This window comes from Mauremys reevesii, unplaced genomic scaffold, assembly GCF_016161935.1.
Source record: "Mauremys reevesii isolate NIE-2019 unplaced genomic scaffold, ASM1616193v1 Contig17, whole genome shotgun sequence".
Classification (NCBI taxonomy): domain Eukaryota; kingdom Metazoa; phylum Chordata; order Testudines; family Geoemydidae; genus Mauremys; species Mauremys reevesii.
In genome coordinates this window covers 315,189-332,943 of record NW_024100793.1, presented here as the reverse complement: position 1 = coordinate 332,943, position 17,755 = coordinate 315,189, and the positions used below count along the sequence as shown (strand labels likewise).

Below are 17,755 nucleotides of genomic sequence, written 5' to 3'. Positions count from 1 at the left end.
GCTTTTCAATTTCAATGCACTGGGACAGGGAAGTTGCCCAGAAAGAAAAGGCAGAAGGACCTCATGTGTAACTAACGCTCTGTGGCTGACTCCGCACAGTGACTGCATTGCAGACATTTCACTCACCCCTCTTTTCTGAAATCACGCACTCTGTAATAATAATCACAGCCAAGATTATAACAAGGGCCCCGGGAACCATCCGGATGACAAAAACAACATGGGAGGCATTGCTCCCTGTGACATTATTGACAAGAACTGTGTCCGTATAGATCATTGTTGCAACCGAGGTCCTATAGTTGCACCAAATCTTGTACATAGGAGGTCAAGTAAGGTGTCTATAGGAAGGCTGTAACTTACTGGTTAGGATTATGCTGTCTGTATGTGTGTATCATTTTTGTATTTGAAGTTATGAATATTGGTTTTGTACTTGTATCTCCATGTGTTTTCTTCTAAGTAGCATCAGTGAAGCATTTGATCAGCTTCTTGAGAAAGAACTATTCGGAGTGAGTGCCCAGTCAAGAAAGACTTAACTGACAATGGACTTTGGGAGACACCAATCCACATATGAGCTTGCCTGGGAATGTTCAAAGTATGATGCAAACAATGGTGTCAGCCTGCAAAAAGCGGAATCATTCATGGACATGTGACTTGCCCAGGTGGCTACAAACTCGGTCTTGATGCTGTGATTTTGCACAGGAGAACAAAGGGGTTTCCGCCCACAAGAGAGAGAATATAAAAGGCCCTGGAAGCCCTTCCATTTGGTCTTCAGCTGGCTCAAGAGATGGCCTCTCCGCGCCAAAGAGATGCCTGAAAGAATCTGGAACAAAGGACTGTAACTGCGGGGGTGTGAGTGACTGCTGGACCCAGGCCATAAGCCACGGTGTTGGTTTGAAAAGTATTGGGCCCAGACTAGGAAGGAGTCTAGTCTGTGAAAGAAGCTTGTTGGGACATCTCTGAGGGTGAGATTTACCTGTATTCAGTTTCCTACTGTATTAGGCTGAGACTTGCGTGTTTTGCTTTATTTTACTTGGTGACATACTTTGTTCTGTCTGTTATTGCTTGAAACCACTTAAATCCTACTTTTTACACTTAATAAAATCACTTTTGTTTATTAATTAACCCAGAGTAAGTAATTAATACTGGGGGAGCAAACAGCTGTGCCTATGTCTATATCAGTGTTATAGAGGGCAGGCAATGTATGAGTTTACCCTGTATAAGCTTTATACAGAGTAAGACAGATGTATTCGGGGTTTAGGCTCCCAGAAAGACTGAATACTGGGTGCTGGGAAAGTCCCTGTTAACTGAGAACCCCTGGGCTAAGTGAATCTTAGTTTCTGTGAACTGCAGGGGGGGCGTGGCCCAACCTCTTGGTCTGTGCTGGAGCCGACTGGTGCATCCAGCTCAGCAAGACGGGAGTGGAGAGAAGCCTTTTCTGGCAGGGGGCGTTTCTTCTCAGTGGTATCCCAGCACATCTAGTGACAGTCTTGAGGGAGTTTCTGTGACCCAACCCATCACACTCCCTTTATCTGAAATCAAGAAAAACCTGTCAGTGTGGGATGCAGGGACAGAGAGAGGGGCAGATTTGCCTCTAAAGGAAGGACGGAGGCTGATGGATAAATAAAGGGAGGGCAGAGAGAGTTTAAGGATGTAAAAGCTCTTTCTCTCCCCCTCCCTTAATTTCCCATCCCCTTCTGTGTCACAGGCAGTTTCCTTGGCCTCCCTTTTTGCCAGCAGGTTCCTCTTCCTATGCCAGCTGCTGGGAGCTGTGGGGTAATCGGGCTGGGTTCAGCCCTCTGCCTAGGGGAACCTTCCCATGAGGCCAGCCAGCCCGCTGACTCTGCCGCAGGAGTAGGGAATCCCTAGCAGAGCAAGACACTAGAGACCTGGCCAGAGCCCTTACCGAGTGCAACGTCCCCTAACTGACCCCATCTTTGGTTTCCACCCTAGACTCACAAAACCTCTCCCAATTCCCCTCACCCCAAGGGGAAATGGCTTCATTAACCCTGCACCTGCCAATCCACAGGCTAAACGGGACTCCATACCTAGCCTAGGGGGATGGATCTGTAACTGGGCAGGGACTGGCTCAGTAGGGGAGGAGGGAAACCAGAAACCCTACAAGGTTTGTATCTCTTAACGTAACAATAGAATAACAGGAGGATTCTGAATGTGCAAATTATCTAAAGCTCCTTGCCAGTGGTCGCCATTACAAAATCAGCATTTACCCCAGTCAGCACACAGCAGTGTTGAGATGCCGCACTGCTTCCCAATGCTTGGAACTGGCACCAGATTGCAGCACTAACTAGAACCTTCACCTCCTCCTCAAAACAGTAATTCTGTTGACAACTGCTGAACATCTGTATTTACACAAGCATCAGGTTCAGCTGTGTGTCAGTTAAATCCATTAAAAAACCCCTCTAAATGCTCCACTGCACACACACTTCCCCCTCTTGGGAGAGGATGAGAGAGAGAATGGACCACACCTGGCAGGTGTTAGTCACATGGCTTGATGCATGGCTGGAAGCTGCTCAAGCCCAGATTTTTAAAGGTATTTCCACATTGCAGTGCTGAGTGGAGCAAAGTCTACGTGACTTAGCAGCCTACATTTCATTTTCAAAAGTGATTTAGTGCCCCACTGACTGCCAATGAGAGAGGCTCCTAAGTCACATAGGCCTGCCGGTGCTCAGTGGAACAATGGTTAAATACCTTTGCAAATCTGGGCCTCAGATACTATGATGATCAGGGCAGTAAAAGAACTGATGTAGAAAAGAGGAACAGATTCTCCGGTGCACTGAGTGTTGCTCCAGATGCCTTATGCTCTGTCCTGCCCAGTCTTTGGGAGCTGGGCATAACGTAGAGCAGCTTACAGGAATCCTGGCCAGTGATTGTCTCTGGTTCTGTCTCTCAGGCAGTGCTTAATCTGTAGTGAAAGAGCTGCCAGGGCTCAAGCAGTTTTTTTTTTTACATTCATAACTGATGCAGCAAGCCCAGGAGTGCCGGGGCTATGGATTGCCAAGCCTGGCACAGACTAAGCATTGCTCTCAGCACGGCTTTCCCTGCTCCTGCTCCATCGCTCTGTAGAAAGCTGATAGTATCTGGATCTCATAGTAGGAAGCACGTATGAGGCTGCTGACACTTACTGATGGTCACCTGGGTTCCAGCTCCTGACACAGACAGGTTCCTTGCTGTGATCCCTACCTCACACATGTAGGTTCCTGTATTAGATGAATTCACATTCTTCAAAGTGAGAGAAGCAAACCCATTGTCCAAATGCAGGGTTGTGATCACCTCACTCTCCTTCACCAGCTCTTGCTTTAGTCCCTCGGTCCCATAGTTATACCATCGCACATACATGGGGCTGTGGTTATTGACTGTCTTGTATGTACAATTCATGGTAAGTTCTGAGCCTTCCAAATCACTGACACTGGCTGGGGTTTGATTCAGCATCAGGTCGGTAATTTCTGCAGAATGAGAAACACAGATGATGGCACCTTCACTGAGAAACAGTTCCATGTGCCACCAGACAAGGGCAGATGTACAAAATGAATCTCTCCAGTCTCATAGACTTTAAGGTCAGAAGGGACCATTATGATTGTCTGTCTCTAGTCTGACCTCCTGCACAACCCAGCCCACAGAATCTCACCCACACACTCCTGTAACAAACCCCTGACCTATGTCTGAGTTACTGAAGTCCTCAAATTGTGGTTTAAAGACCTCAAGGTGCAGAGAATCCTCCAGCAAGTGACCGTGCCCCACGCTGCAGAGGAAGGCAAAAAAAACCCCTCCAACAATGTGACTTCTTACCTGAACCTTGTGTACACCTGACACGCCTGCCAAATTCCTCACATTCAAAACCTTCTTGAGACCTATTTCCCTCCACCAGCCCAATGCAGGGCAACAGAGAGGGTGGCCAATTCTGCCCGTTCTCCCCGCTTTTGTCTGTCTTGTCTGTTTAGAGTGTAAATTCTTTGGCACCAGGGCTCTCTCACTACGTCCATGTTCAGTAGAGCTGATTGCAAAACTTAGCTTAGACTGAAAATGCCAATGCGCTGAAGAGAACTGATTCACCAAATCAACTACAGATTTGACTCCACCTTCATCAAAACACACACAGGTTTCTGCTGGTGTTCCAAGAGCCACAGGGTTCAAAAAAGAACTAGATAAGTGCCTGGAGGATGGGTCCATCAATGGCTATTAGCCAGGATGGGCGGGGATGGGGATGCCAGAAGCTGGGAATGGGTGACTTGGGATGGATCACTGGATGATTGCCTGTTCTGTTCATTCCCTCTGGAGTACCTGGCATTGGCCACTGTCAGAAGACAGGATACTGGGCTAGCTGGACCCTTGGTCTGACCCAGTGCGGCCGTTCTTATGTTCTTATGTTCCAGGAGCCCCAGCTCGGGGAGTCGGGAGTCGAGTCTCGGGGCAGAGCCAGGTCTCTAGGGGCTCTTGCTGTCTGCTAGGCTCCCTGTCCGAGCCAGGGCTCCTGGCGCTTCCAGTGTCCCTGCCATGGAGCTGAAAGCCTGGTAGTTCCAGGACCAGCTCCCAGGGGTGCAGTTCTGGGGTAGCTCCGCCATGCAGACTGCCCCGGGCTGGAGATCCCAGGGCTCCTAGAGGCCTGGGCCAGTGACTCCCCAGGCTGCTCTGCTCCTGCATAGGCAGCTGGTAACGGCCTCTGGGACTTTGAAAGCCCTCGGGTCCCTGGTCCTGGTGCAGTCCTTGTCCGTCTGGGTTTGGAATGAAGCCAGTTCTGAAATAAAGCAACGTCTCACAAGCTGAAACCACCAGCTCTAGTGTACAGGGCCTAGCGCAGTGGGCCCGACACGGTGGTTGAGGCCTCTAAGCGCTATTGCAAAGCAAACACTAAAATAATAACCTATTACTGAGCCAACAACTTCATCCTGACTCTGCTCAACCCGTTGCGGGTTTGGCTTAGACTCTTCAGGGGCTAAACTAGAGGGATGTCCATGTTTTGTCAAGCACCCTGCTCAGCCCTAAGGGAGCGGCGACTGTCTGAGCTGCTTGGGCAGCTCCACCTGACAGCGGATGGGGGGCAGCCTTACCCCTAAGGGAGGCAAACTGCCTGGGCTGGGCTGGGGCGGGCGTGCTACAGCCGCAGGGCGGGTGCTTGGGAGGCTACACCCCCACCCCACTCTGCCTCCTTGGCCAGGGAGCCATGGAAAGGCCCCTCCTCCGGCCGGGCTAGCCCCCCTCTTTGGTGAATCGAGGAGCAGCACTGAGGGGTGCCCAGGCTGTCGCCCCAGCGGACGTCTCTGGGGAGACCCTGCAGAAAGTAAATGCAGTGACTGTAGAAGGCCCTGCGACGGGGCTCCGCCCCCCGCCCCCCCAGTGTCCCTGTTCGACTGCCCTCACCGTGTTCACACTCCGGCCCGTAGAAGCCAGGGTAGCAATCACAGGTGTAGTTCCCGATGGTCTCCACGCACTCGCCGCGCTGGCTGCAGGAGGAACGCTGGCAAGATGCTGCAGAGATACAGCTGGGTTAGGATCCACCCTAACAGCTCCTTAGAGCCCAGTCAGAACCCGCCCCATTGCCTGGACCCTGCACTCCATCCCTGCTGCATTTCTTCACTGCGGGATTCTTTCACAGCCTGGTAAAGTCCTGGGGGAAAACCTGCTCTCAAAGGCCTTGGCTCAGGCCCTGCAAGAGCTCTTGGGGGGGCTAGATACCAGCCAGGGCACCCAAGCTTTGCCCAGCCAGGGGGCATTGGCACCTTGCCGGAAGCTTGGAGGCAGTGGCTGCTTTGCACAGATTGTCACACGGCTCTTGCACCCAGAGGCATTGCCCGTGGACAGCGCTGAGCTGGACGGGTTGGCTGCCCTCTGGATTGAGATGGAGCGTTGCATGCTGGGCCTGCAGGGGACACACCCAGGCATTGATCAGAGGGCAGCACGTGCCACGTTTGGCTATCAGGCTGTGCTTTGACCTCCCTATTTTCCCATGGGTCCTCTGCCTCACTCGGTGCGGAGGATGGACGGTGCTCACTGAATGAGGAGCTATTCAACTGTGTGTTTTCTCCTCACTGGTCAATGTGTGACTGCCCCTCCCCCCCGCCCCAGCCTTATTTACTGCACACGATAGAAACCCTGCTCTGAAGACAGAATTATTCATTTCCCAAAGGCTTTTCTATAGCGCTCATCATGCCAGTATCTGAGTGCGTCACAAACATGAATGAGTTTAGATTCACAACAGCCCTGGGAGATGAGAGGGTGGTATTCTCCCCATTTCACAGATGGGAACAGAGGCATAGAGGCACTGGTTCTCAAAGGTATTTAGGCATCTAACAGCCATTGACTTTATTGCAAGTTAGGTGCCTAAATACCTTTGAGGCGCTGGACCAGAGAGATTAAGGCCGAAAGTAATTTTGGGGTGTCCCGTTTGAGTTGAGCCCTGCGGATACTCAGTTATATCCACAGATGCGGGTATCCATGGATCTGAAGCAGATACCGCAGACTTGCAGGGCTGCAGTGACAATGAGCGAGACAGGCTCCCGGTCAGGAGACGCCGCTTGCACACACTGGTGTGACCAGAGACAGCTGCCAGTCAGCCTAGTGCCCGCCCGGTGGGCAGGGCTGGAGGAGGTGCAGCCATGCCGGAGGAGCTGTCTGGGCTGGGCGCTGGCTCCTGCCAGTGGCAGCCGGACATGCTGCTTCTTTCGCCGCTGCGGTTCCTGGCCCAGTTGTTGGCCATGGCCCTGCGGGTCTCACTCACTGTCACTAGAGCCCTGCAAATCCGTGGATGTCCGCGTTATATCCGCAGATATCCACATCCGCGGATATACACTGTGTATCTGCAGAGGGCTCTACATTTGAGACCCTCGGACCGGATTTTCTGGAGTATTTAGCATTGTAAAGTGCTATGTGGAGAGCACTGTTCCCATTGACTTTAGCTGCAGCTGTGAGTGCTCAGCACTTCTGCAAATCAGACCCCAGGGTCTCAATTTGAGTTCCCAGAAAGTGAGGAACACACATTCAGTGGCCACCTGGGAAAAGTTTGGTTTTAGTGACTTGCCAGCATCACATGGGAACTCTGGGGCAGAGGCAGGGATAGAATCCAATTCTCCAGGGCGGCAGTCAACAGCCTTACCCTTGAAACCCTCCTTTCTCTTCTTGCAACCCCCTGCCTCATTCATCACACCGTCCAGCACCTGCAACAGGTGGGGGAGGGCTCCTACAGACAACAGCTTTTTTCACTGTACAACCTGGATTAATTCCCTAGCATAGGTCCCTCCTGCGCACTCAGGGAGGGAAGGGATCTGGCATTTCCTATGGTATCAGTGCTTAACTCTGAAACGTTAACGATGTTCTTTTAAAGTAGGTTTCTTTGTGAGTGTCTGTGTGTGTGTCTGTAACTTCCTACATTTTTATAAAGCAAACTGTAAGAAAGAGAAGATCCATCACGTGGCACCATAGTGACACCAATATGGATCATCAGCAGGGTTAAAATCCTGAGATCCAGTGCACAGACCTCTGCCACTTGAGCTAATGGAGGAACCAATAGCAGGAGCAGGTTGTCATGCTCCGTATGGGCCAGCACTAGAGGGATATGAGACACACATTTTGCCAGGGGATTTCACAGATATTTGCTGACAACAGAGGCCTCAGCTCAGGTGGGCAGCGGGGGGACTCCCTTGACAGCTCAGGGCTGGGTGGTGGGGTGGGGGCTCCCCGATTGCTAAGATTGGGCAGTGGTAGTGGTGGGGGGTGTTCCCCTGACAGCTCAGGGCTGGGCAGTGGGGGGGGGGGTCCCCTGACAGCTCAGCGCTGAGCTGTGGGGCTCTGCTGGTTGAAGCTGGGTGGTCTCATTTCAATTAATCTTGGTCAGTTGAGCACAGGACAGAACTCAACCCCCCTCACCACCTGGAGTTTCCTTCTGTGGGGGTCTGTGGGGCACTGTCAGGGCATCGTCCCTGTTGCCCGTGCAGGGTCCTGCTCTGGGGGCCATTTGGGGTCTCTGTTCCTGGCACTGTCCCCTGTCCCCACACTCAGAGGTGTCTGGGGCGGCGGGTGGGGGCTGTCGCTAAGGAGCCAGCTGGTAGCTCTCCCTTGTGAGCAGCAGCTCCTCTGCCTGCCTCACTCCTCCCTAAACACTGCGCAGGTGAAGCCAGCCACGTCCCCGGGTAGAAGAAGGAGCTAGACCTACCATCTCCAGTGCGACCTGCCAGCCTCCACTCTCCTCCCCTCTCGCTCAATCCCTGGACCAGAGACGACTTACTCCGTCCCTCTGCTTGGCTGTGTCTAGCAGCACTTCCTTCTCAGCGTGCAGAACCTCACTGCATCCCCTCCCTATTCCTCCCCCCAGACCGAGTCACAGCTTCAGGAGTCATTGGGCCAGAGAGAGCATGACTGTGAAGCCTGGTAGGTAGGGACTGACCTGGGAGGTGGGAAATCCAGGGCCCAGTCCCCCTGCTCCAGTGATTTGGTATTGATCCAGCATATGACAGCTGAAACCGAGGGCTCCTCCATCAGACTATCCCTTAGCCCAGTGGTTAGGAAACCTGTCCTGAGAGGTGGGAGACCCCTGTGCAAATCCTTTCTCCCCCGCAAGCAAACGGAGGAATTGAACCTTGGGCTCCCACAGGCAGCTGAGTGTGCTACCAGTGGGCTAGAAGCCATACGGTGAACACCACCACCTCCTTCTCTGGCAGCCAGACTTTGATGGGACCTGCTCCGATAGGTGGCCTCTGAGCGCGCTTACTAGATCAGGCCCTGCATGCAAGTCAGATGGCGCCTGTCTTCCCCGATTCACAGATCGCACTGGGGCTTAGGCAGGAGCTAAGTACCCAGGCACCTAGAGGGAGGCAGCAGGGCACCTGCCCCATGGCACAAACTAAGGTGTGTAAGCGACTTTTCCCTGAAAACGTAGGTGCCAAATGAGTGTAGGTGCCTACATGGGCCCATGGGAGGTTTGTGGATCTCAGTGAAGCCTCAAACTGAGACTTAGGTCTGGGGTTTAGGTGCCTGTGATTTTCTTGGGGTACCCATGACTGTGAGTCACCCTCTAGCCAGAGGGAGCCTTGCTGTGGTGCCTGGGGTCAGCTCCCTAACCCCCCAGCCTGTTAGCCACTCAAGCACTCTCCTAGGGTTAGGCCGGCCCTTCTGCCTCACAGGTGCACCCCAGTCCCCTTGAAGCAATCCCCTGTGATATCCAGCCCAGGATGCTGCTACTCCCAGAAAGCCCAGAGCCTCTGATCCCAAAGGAGCAACATATCCCACTTTACCAGTTTCACCTTAAATCATTGCTCCTGTGAACCACACAGCATTTGCAGTGAAACAAGAGAAGGTTTATTTTAGAGAGAATACAGAGTCCACTAGAAACAAGAGAGCAGTTGAAAACAGTGGTTACAATACAAAACAAAATCATGAAATGCAGACTAGGGCCACACTTATCAATAGTTCCCTTTCCTAGCTGGCAAAATAATCCCCACCCCCACCCCCCAAGTTCAGTCTGTTGCAGAATTTGCTAGTGTGTCAGGAACCAGGCTCCAAATTTTCATGAAACACCCCCGTTCAGCAAGATGTTTCCTCAATGAATGGATTCAGGGGGCCGCTCCCCTTCAGTGGTACACTGAAAAAGTCTTTTGTTTCTATTCCCAGGCAGGATGATCCCTTGTCTGTTGCAAGGTTCCTTTTTTACTGCCAACTGATTTCAATGGTTTGCAGTTGTCTCGGAGGGTTTGCCATTGAAAGTCTTGGGATGCAGCAAGACTAGACAACTGAGCCTGGCATTACATCATTGGCTAACCAGGGAGAGGCCAATCAATTGACAGCAAAGACCTCAGGAACTGTGGGTTCCATTCCAGGCTCTAGCAGAGGTGGCAGCTGAAATGCCTAAAGAATACATCAACAACTACGAACTTTTTAAACAAAAGGCCAGAATTAGGATGGGGCTAAGACCCGAGCATGCCCGTCGGTCCGGGCTGAGGGACAGGATCCGGCCGTCTGAACTGAGACCCCAGGCGGGCGTCCTGCCCACGGCCAAGGCTCCACAGCCCGGTCGGGGCATCCCCTTTTCTGTCAACATTAGAGCATTCGCGCCTGGGGTTTTGAGGTCGGAATGCAGGCCCCACGGGCGTTTCGGCCGCGAGAAAGTCTTCCATCAGCAAGACGGCCGCTGCTAATGTTGCCGGCCGATGGCGGAGCACCCAGGCCCGTCCTCGGGCCGGTAGGGTGTGCACAAACTGTTCCAGAATGACTTGTTCCGTGACCTCCTCTGCAGGCCTCGTCTCCAGCTGTAGCCATCGCCTACACGCCTCCTTCAGGACTTGGGCCACCAGCCGTGGTTCGGTGCCTGAGGGATACGTCTGGCTCCAGAAATGCTGCCGAAAAGTCTTGGGGCTGACATCTAAGGCATCCAAGATCGCGACCTTTACTCGGCTATACTCCCTTGCCTCTTCTGTCGCCAGCCCCCGGTATATAATCTGGGCCGTCCCGGTGAGATACGGGGCCAAAAGGGTGGCCCATTGGTCCTGGGGCCACCCAGCGACCAGTGCCACCTGTTCGAACATTACCAGGAACGCCTCGGGGTCATCGTTGGGGCCCATCTTGGTTAGTCGCACTGGGGCGGCAGGGCGTGGGGCCCCATCCTCATCCCCTGGCTTTGGTTCTACGGGGTGTGCAGGGCCGGCCTTAGGCCGATTTGCCCGATTCCCCCGAATTGGGCCCCGCGCCTGAAGGGGCCCCCCCGCACCGGCAGCGTCTCTCCCGGAAGCAAACTCTGCGTCTCCCGGAAGCAGCAGCTGTTGCTAGGCAACGAGAGACGCTGAGAGACGCTGGCCGGCAGAGGCAGCCCTGGCTGAACTTGCAGGACAGGTCGGGGGTGGGGGCGGGGGAGAAGGCACATGTGCCTTCCTCCCCCTCCCCCTCCCCCACCCCCAGCACTCACCTGGAGGAGACGCCAAGGGAGCTTCTGGTCTGTGGCAGACAGGAATCTCTGCAGTGGACCTCACTAACCTGAGCAGTTGGGGCTTCCAACGGTGAGTGTTTGACCCTGTGATTCCCCCAGGGTTTGTAATATTGGGTTGTTTTCGTGGTGTTGGTGTCTGAGGGTGAGTCGGTGCCTGCCTGTGTCTGTTTCAAAACTAAAGTCTTGGGATCCTGTAACCCAGGGGAAAAGCCCCGAGCGGGTACTTAGTGCTGTGAACTCCGGGTGAGAGAGAGGGAGGTTTGGAGGGGGAAATCAAATACATCAAGAGGGGAGAATGCGAAAGGTCTGCAACAGGGCAGGCTGAGACTTTTATCTCCCCCCCCCCCCGCAAGAGGGGAAACTGAGGCACTGAGTGATCAGATTCCCCTCTCCAAATTATTTGCAAAGGAGGAGGACAGGGGCTCCTATCCAAACCTGTTCCCTTCCCATCAACTCTGCTTTCCCTGCTGCAAGACCGCTGTAGGGGCTGAATATTTCCATTAAACCATGTCTCCTTCATTTGCCCTGCAACAATGAAATAGACCGGCTTGGGGGGGAATAGCCCCCCCCCAAGCTTTGTGGATATTAAGGTTTGGGGGGGGGTATGATAATATTCTAGATCAATCAAATGCCCAGCTCAGCTTTCTAGCCATCCAGCAGCTTTAGGGCAGGGAAGGTAGGTGCTCTTGGTGCAGAGTGGTCACAAAACAGGGGTGAATTTAGCGGGGGGTTGAGGGGTCCGCTTGAAATCCCACCCGATGCAGCCACACAGAATCATTGGCAGCGCTGGGAGAGGCCAGGAGTGGAAGCAGGTGGCCTGGGGGTGGGGGGACATTTGCCCTCAGTCCTGGGCTCTGGGATGGACTAGGCTGGGTGGTGGGTTCAGTCTAGTCTTCCAGCCTGTTGCTCTCACTGGGGTTTGTGGTTTTCATCTGGCTCCACCGAAAAGACCAAACAAGCCCAGTAGAAAAGGGGAGTGAGAGAGGCAGGAAGGAGTTTGTAAGGGGTTTAAGTGACCCATCAGCAAAAGAGTAAAACCAGAGTTTGATTGGGTTTCCCCCCAGTCACCACTCCTGCAAACACTGGGCAAGGGGCAGCTCCATCCCCCACTGAGGCTATGGTGAGGGGCAACAGGGGAGGAAGGAAGCCACATGGCAGTCCCTTCCCCCCAACACCACCCTCCAGCCCCCAAACTCTGTCCCAAAGCCTGCACCCACCCCTCCGCACTCCCTCCCAGAGCCTGCACCCCTCCACCCTTCCTGCACCCCACCCCGTGCCCCAGCCCGGTGTCACGAAGTGTGGGGGAGTTAGGCCCTGCACCCCCAGACTCCCTGCCGATTCACCAGGACTCTCAGCCAGCCAGTAAAGCAGCAGGTTTATTTAGACGACAGGAACACAGTCCAACACAGGTCTTGCAGGCACAGATAACCAGATCCCCCCGGTTAGGTCCATTTTGGGGCCTTACAGCCCTCCCCCTCGGGGATCAGAGCCCTTTCTCCCTGCTTCTCCTCTATCCCCAGCCAACTCCCGTCTGCCTAACACCCTCCGGCCCCTCCTCTCTCCTCCACTTCTTTCCCGGGCCAGGAGGTCACCTGACTCCTTTGTCTCCAGCACCTTTAGATGCACCTTTGCAGGGAGGGGCCCGGCCATCCGTTGCTAGGCGACAGAACGTCAGGCATTTGGTTGCATGGCCTTTTGCTGCTAGAAACTTAGGATCTGTACCCAACCCCCAGTAAGACCAGTCCCACTTCGTCACACCCGGAGCCTGCACCCAGCACCCAAACTCTGTCCCACTCAGCTCTGGGCAAAGCTCCTTGGTCTGGCTCCCAGCCCCTCTCCAAGATTTGCAGCTGTCTGGAGGTGCTGCCTTCCACACCTTCCTCATTCACACCTCATTCAGTCAATGGGGCAATTGATTACAAAGTGGAGGGAAGATCTTATTCTACTTCTAGCAAAAAGACATTTTTCTTTTACCTTTATGCTACCTTAGGGGCCCGCTATAACATATTACTAAGGTTCAATACAAAGTCATGTAAAAGTTATACAAAAATGCATAATGCAGAGATTTATCTACAACTGCATTGATTGACTGCTGTGTGCAGTAATATAGTGACCCCATGGTCTTTGAATGAGGCTTTATACTCGGGGGGGGGGTGCAGTGGCAAGTTGGGGGCAAGCAGGGGGGCAAGCGGCAGGTGGGCAAAGAGGCGAGCACTGAGCCAGCAGGGGTTCTAGGGGCAGGCATGGGGGTTTCTGGCAGGGGAGGGAGAAAGTGAAAGGTGGCGAGTGGTGGGTGGGGGACTGACTAGGAGGGATGCAGCAAGTCAGTGGGGGACTAGGGGGTGAGGAGGGGTGTGATGGTGGGGCTGAGCGGGGAGGGGGCGAGTCCTATTTTACTGCTGTGATCTGGTCACCCTATGTGTGCCAGGTTTCAGAGTAGCAGCCATGTTAGTCTGTATCCGCAAAAAGAACAGGAGTAATTGTGGCACCTTAGAGACTAACACATTTATTTCAACATAAGCTTTCATGGGCTACTGCCCACTTCTTCAGATGCATAGAATGGAATACTTCTTTTTGCCTATGTGTGCCGTTTCTCCCCCCCCTCTCCAAACCTTCCTCTTTGGCCCATAGCTGTTTCAACGGGGTGGCGCTGAGGAAGGAGGGTTTGTTTCTGCGGGGTGGGCGGCGCTGGGGGGGGCAGTGTTTCCACGGGGTCGGGCGGTGCTGGGGGGAAGCAGGGGGCATAAAATAGACATTATTGAATAAAATCAGTTGTACAACTATCAAAACAAATTATTTTCCTAATATGAAAGTGAAAATCTATAATTAATATTCCTTTAGAATGTGGTGACTTCTATCAATATGGGCAAGAGATCAAGAGATATTGGTAGAAAGTACCCAAGTGGAAGTAAGAAAAGAGCCATATACAAGGCAAAGGCAGTTGAAAGACAGAAGCAAAAGGATGCTTTAAGCAAGTATTTTAGCAGACCTGATTCTACTGTTGAGCCAGAAGAGCTCAGTGAAGACGCAGATATGGTTGAAAATTCTCCAGTAGAACATACAACACAGACAGAGAACGACAGCAGTGACAAAGAATTTGAAGAGCCAAATCAGTCTGAAGAAGACACTCAAGCCAGTCACGGTGAAGAGAAGACTACAAAAAGGGCTGTAACTGATGCTGAAGGTACTGAGGGTCAAGAATGCTTTTCTGATAATAAAGATGTGAGTGGTTTAGATCCAGAGCAGAAAGGCAACTTCAACTCTGCTGACCAGATGGAAATATCTGATGATCCTGCAACTTGGCCAGAATACATTAGCCAGCGTATCAGGGAGTATTTAGTAAAACAAGGGCCGCCTAAAATTATTGTAGAAGATTTCCCTAAAAATAAGATTGGGAAACACTTTTCAAAGTTTCACTGCAAAAGGAAACTTTCAAATGGTGAAATTGTACCTCGTCCATGGGTGATATACTCAGTGTCAGCTGACAAGATCTTTTGTTATTACTGTAAGATTTTGTGCAATAATGTGACAAGTTCATTAGCATCTAATGGTTTTAATGACTGGTCTAATATTCATACAAGATTGTCCGAGCACGAAAACTCAAAAGGACATTTACAAGCTATGCTTAGTTGCTGCGACCTTCAGCAAAGGTTATCTGCTGAAAAAACCATTGACTCAATACAACAAAAACTTATTGACAAAGAAGCAAAACTCTGGTATCAAGTTTTTGAGAGACTAGTTGCTGTCGTTCAGTTGCTAGCAGAACGAAACTTATCATTTCGTGGGTCTGATGAACGGCTGGGAACATCACACAATGGAAATTTTCTTGGAGTTATTGAATTACTGGGAAAGTTTGACCCAGTGATACAGGAACATTTACGAAGAATCAAGAACGAAGAAATACATGACCATTATTTAGGAAAAAACATTCAAAATGAACTTATTAGCATTGTAGGGAATGCTGTTAAACGTGAAATAATAGCTCGAATTAAGGCTGCTAAATATTTTACTATTATACTCGACTGCACTTCTGACATTAGTCACCAAGAACAAATGTCATTGACAATTAGATATGTGGCTGATGGTGTATCACCAAGTATTCCAGCAGGAGTATATGAACATTTCATTAAGTTCATAGTAGTAGAAAGCAGCACAGGTGAATATTTGTACAATATCCTTTTAAGTGAACTCAAAGACCTGGGATTGGACGTTGCAAATATCCGTGGGCAAGGCTATGACAACGGTGCAAATATGAAGGGAAACATATCAGGTGTACAAGCACGACTTTTGAAAACAAACCCAAGAGCTTTTTTTACACCATGTGCATGTCACAACTATAATCTCATTTTGGGAGACATGGCCAAAACATGTCCAGATGCGATGAGTTTCTTTGGAGCCTTGCAGTGTATTTATGCCCTTTTTTCTGCATCTACTAAAAGATGGACTATTTTTAGAAAACATGTTACTGGCCTTTCGGTAAAGCCTCTTTGCGAAACACGATGGGAATGTAGAATGCAAAGTGTCAAAGCTCTGCGGTACCAAGCAGGGGAGTTTTATGATGCACTTGTAGAGGTAGAAGAAACAACTGATGATTCTCAAGCAAAACATGAAGCTAAATCGCTGGCTTTTCAAATAAGGGATTATAAGTTTTTGGTTTCGCTAGTTTTCTGGCATGATTTACTTTTTCAAGTGAATTTTGTGAGCAAAGAGCTGCAGAGTGATACAATGGATATTTCTGCAGGAATTTCTTCATTTGAAAAGCTTTGTAACTGGTTAAAAATGTACAGAGAGAAGGGTTTTCAAGAAGTGTTAACTGGTGCCAATGAACTTGCCAAAGATCTAGATGTGACTCCAGTATTCCAGACTAAACGTTTGCACAAACGAAAAAAACAGTTTGAGTACGAGTCTGCAGACGAGCCTTTTTCTGATCCAAAAGAAGCTTACAGAGTGCAGTGCTTCAATCAAGTGTTAGACAAAGCTTTACAGTCACTTGAACCAAGGTTTGAACAGTTACAAAAGCATGAGAGTTTATTTGGATTTTTATGCAAATTCAAAAATCTTCCCAAGGACACCATACGAAAAGCTGCTGCAGATCTGGAACTTGCATTGACAGATGTGAAACTAGTGCAGGAAAACGAACAAGTTTCAACTGTAAAATCAGTTGACATAAATGGCTACATGCTTTGTGAAGAACTGGAAGCATTAAAGCCAATTATTTCATCTGATTGTACAAACCCCCTAAAAATCCTTCAATTTCTTGCATATAATAACCGATCAACAGGATTCCCAAATTTATTTATAGCAATTCGAATCTTCCTGACTATTCCAGTAACTGTAGCCTCAGGAGAGAGGAGTTTCTCGAAGCTAAATCTAATTAAAACATATCTGCGATCAACAATGCAGGAAGACCGATTAAACAATTTGGCAATCATGTCAATTGAATGCGAAGTAATGAAGAGCTTAGAGTTAGGCAATTTACTGAAAGATTTTGTCAGACAAAAAGTGAGGAAGATAAAGTTTTAAAAACATAGGTGAGGTGTACGATAAATATTGATATTTATAATATATGATGTAATGTATGTAATATATAATTTTGTTATTATGTATATAGTCATGGAAAGTAAATAATACATGGAAGAAATGAAAGGGGGTTTTTTTGGTGTTGTTTTTTTTTTTTTTTAGTCATCCCTGCCGGGGCCCCGTCAAAACTGTTCGAATTGGGCCCCGCACTTCCTAAAGCCGGCCCTGGGGGTGTGGTAACGCTGTCACCAGCTGTTGCAGCTGGGCTCCAAGCTGCTGAATAAGCTGCTGCTGGAGTTGGGTGGTGTCCCGCTGTTGCTGATGTTGGAGCTGGGCAGCTGCCTGCTGCTGCTGCTGTAGCTAGGCGGTCTGCTGCCGCTCCTGACTCTCCGTCAGCAGCTTAAAGAAATGCTCCATCTCCATGGTTCTCTGGGGGTGGATCTCCCCCTCCGGCCCCTTCTCACAGGGGTCAAGGGATCAGATCCCCACTTCTGGCACCACGTGTACAACAGTTCAGTGGGGCTCGACCCTCTCCAGGTGGAGGGGAGCCACGCCAGCTCACTCCACACCGAGAGGTCCGGGGGAATTGTCTGGCCCGAGGTCTCCCTTGGTGGTCCTTGTGGTAGTCGGCCGCAAAGTGGTTACGGTTGACCCTGTCTCCGGTGGGCAAGAACCACTGAGTCAGAAGGCCCCGGACCTCAGGCGGGGCTGAGCCGTAACAATGGTTATGGGCCCGGCCCTAGGTCAAGGCGGGGCAACAAACACTGAGTCAGGAGTGCTCAGGCCCTCAGGCAGGGCTGAGCAACAGGAACCATCTTCGGCCTCCTCAGGCCAGGGACAGGGGAGTCTGCACCCAGGAGTTGGGTGGCAGGGGGACGCAGGCCCTCCCACTCCACTGCGCCCCAGCTGGGGCCCTAGCAGCGGCTGACGACTCGCTGCTTAGTCAGTGGGGATCCTGGCTGCAACACACTGACATCGGCTCTGGTAATGCTGCAGCCAGACTGGGGTCGGCTGCCCCCGGGCTACTTCCGTACTCCGCCTCGGGTCCTACCCAGGTCCTGGCTTGGCCTCGGGGGACCAGGAGCATGGGTTCTGTCGGGGTAGGGGTTGGTCGGAAACTCCAGCAGCTCCTCCGGGTAGCGGCGCGGGCAGCTCCAGCAGCTCTTCCGAGTAGTGGGCGCGGGTAGCTCCGGCCAGTCTGGGCGGCCGCCTTGGGCTGCAGGAGCTTCCCAGTCTCGGGCTCCCTAGGGACGTCTGTTCCCTCCAGTGGCCGGGTTCCTACTGAGTGCAGAGGGCCGGCCTTTATAGTTCCGG

At 51.5% G+C, this 17,755-nt stretch overlaps 1 protein-coding gene across 1 annotated transcript; it reads left to right on the top strand.

Moving 5' to 3' along the window:
- The first annotated feature begins 10,687 nt into the window (after positions 1–10,687).
- On the top strand, positions 10,688–16,497 carry LOC120393230 (zinc finger MYM-type protein 1-like). Its single transcript, XM_039517799.1, has 2 exons — positions 10,688–10,991; positions 13,763–16,497. The coding sequence occupies exon 2, from the start codon at positions 13,784–13,786 to the stop codon at positions 16,442–16,444; it is 2,661 nt and encodes an 886-aa protein (XP_039373733.1). The 5' UTR covers positions 10,688–10,991; positions 13,763–13,783; the 3' UTR covers positions 16,445–16,497.
- Positions 16,498–17,755: the final 1,258 nt, after the last annotated feature.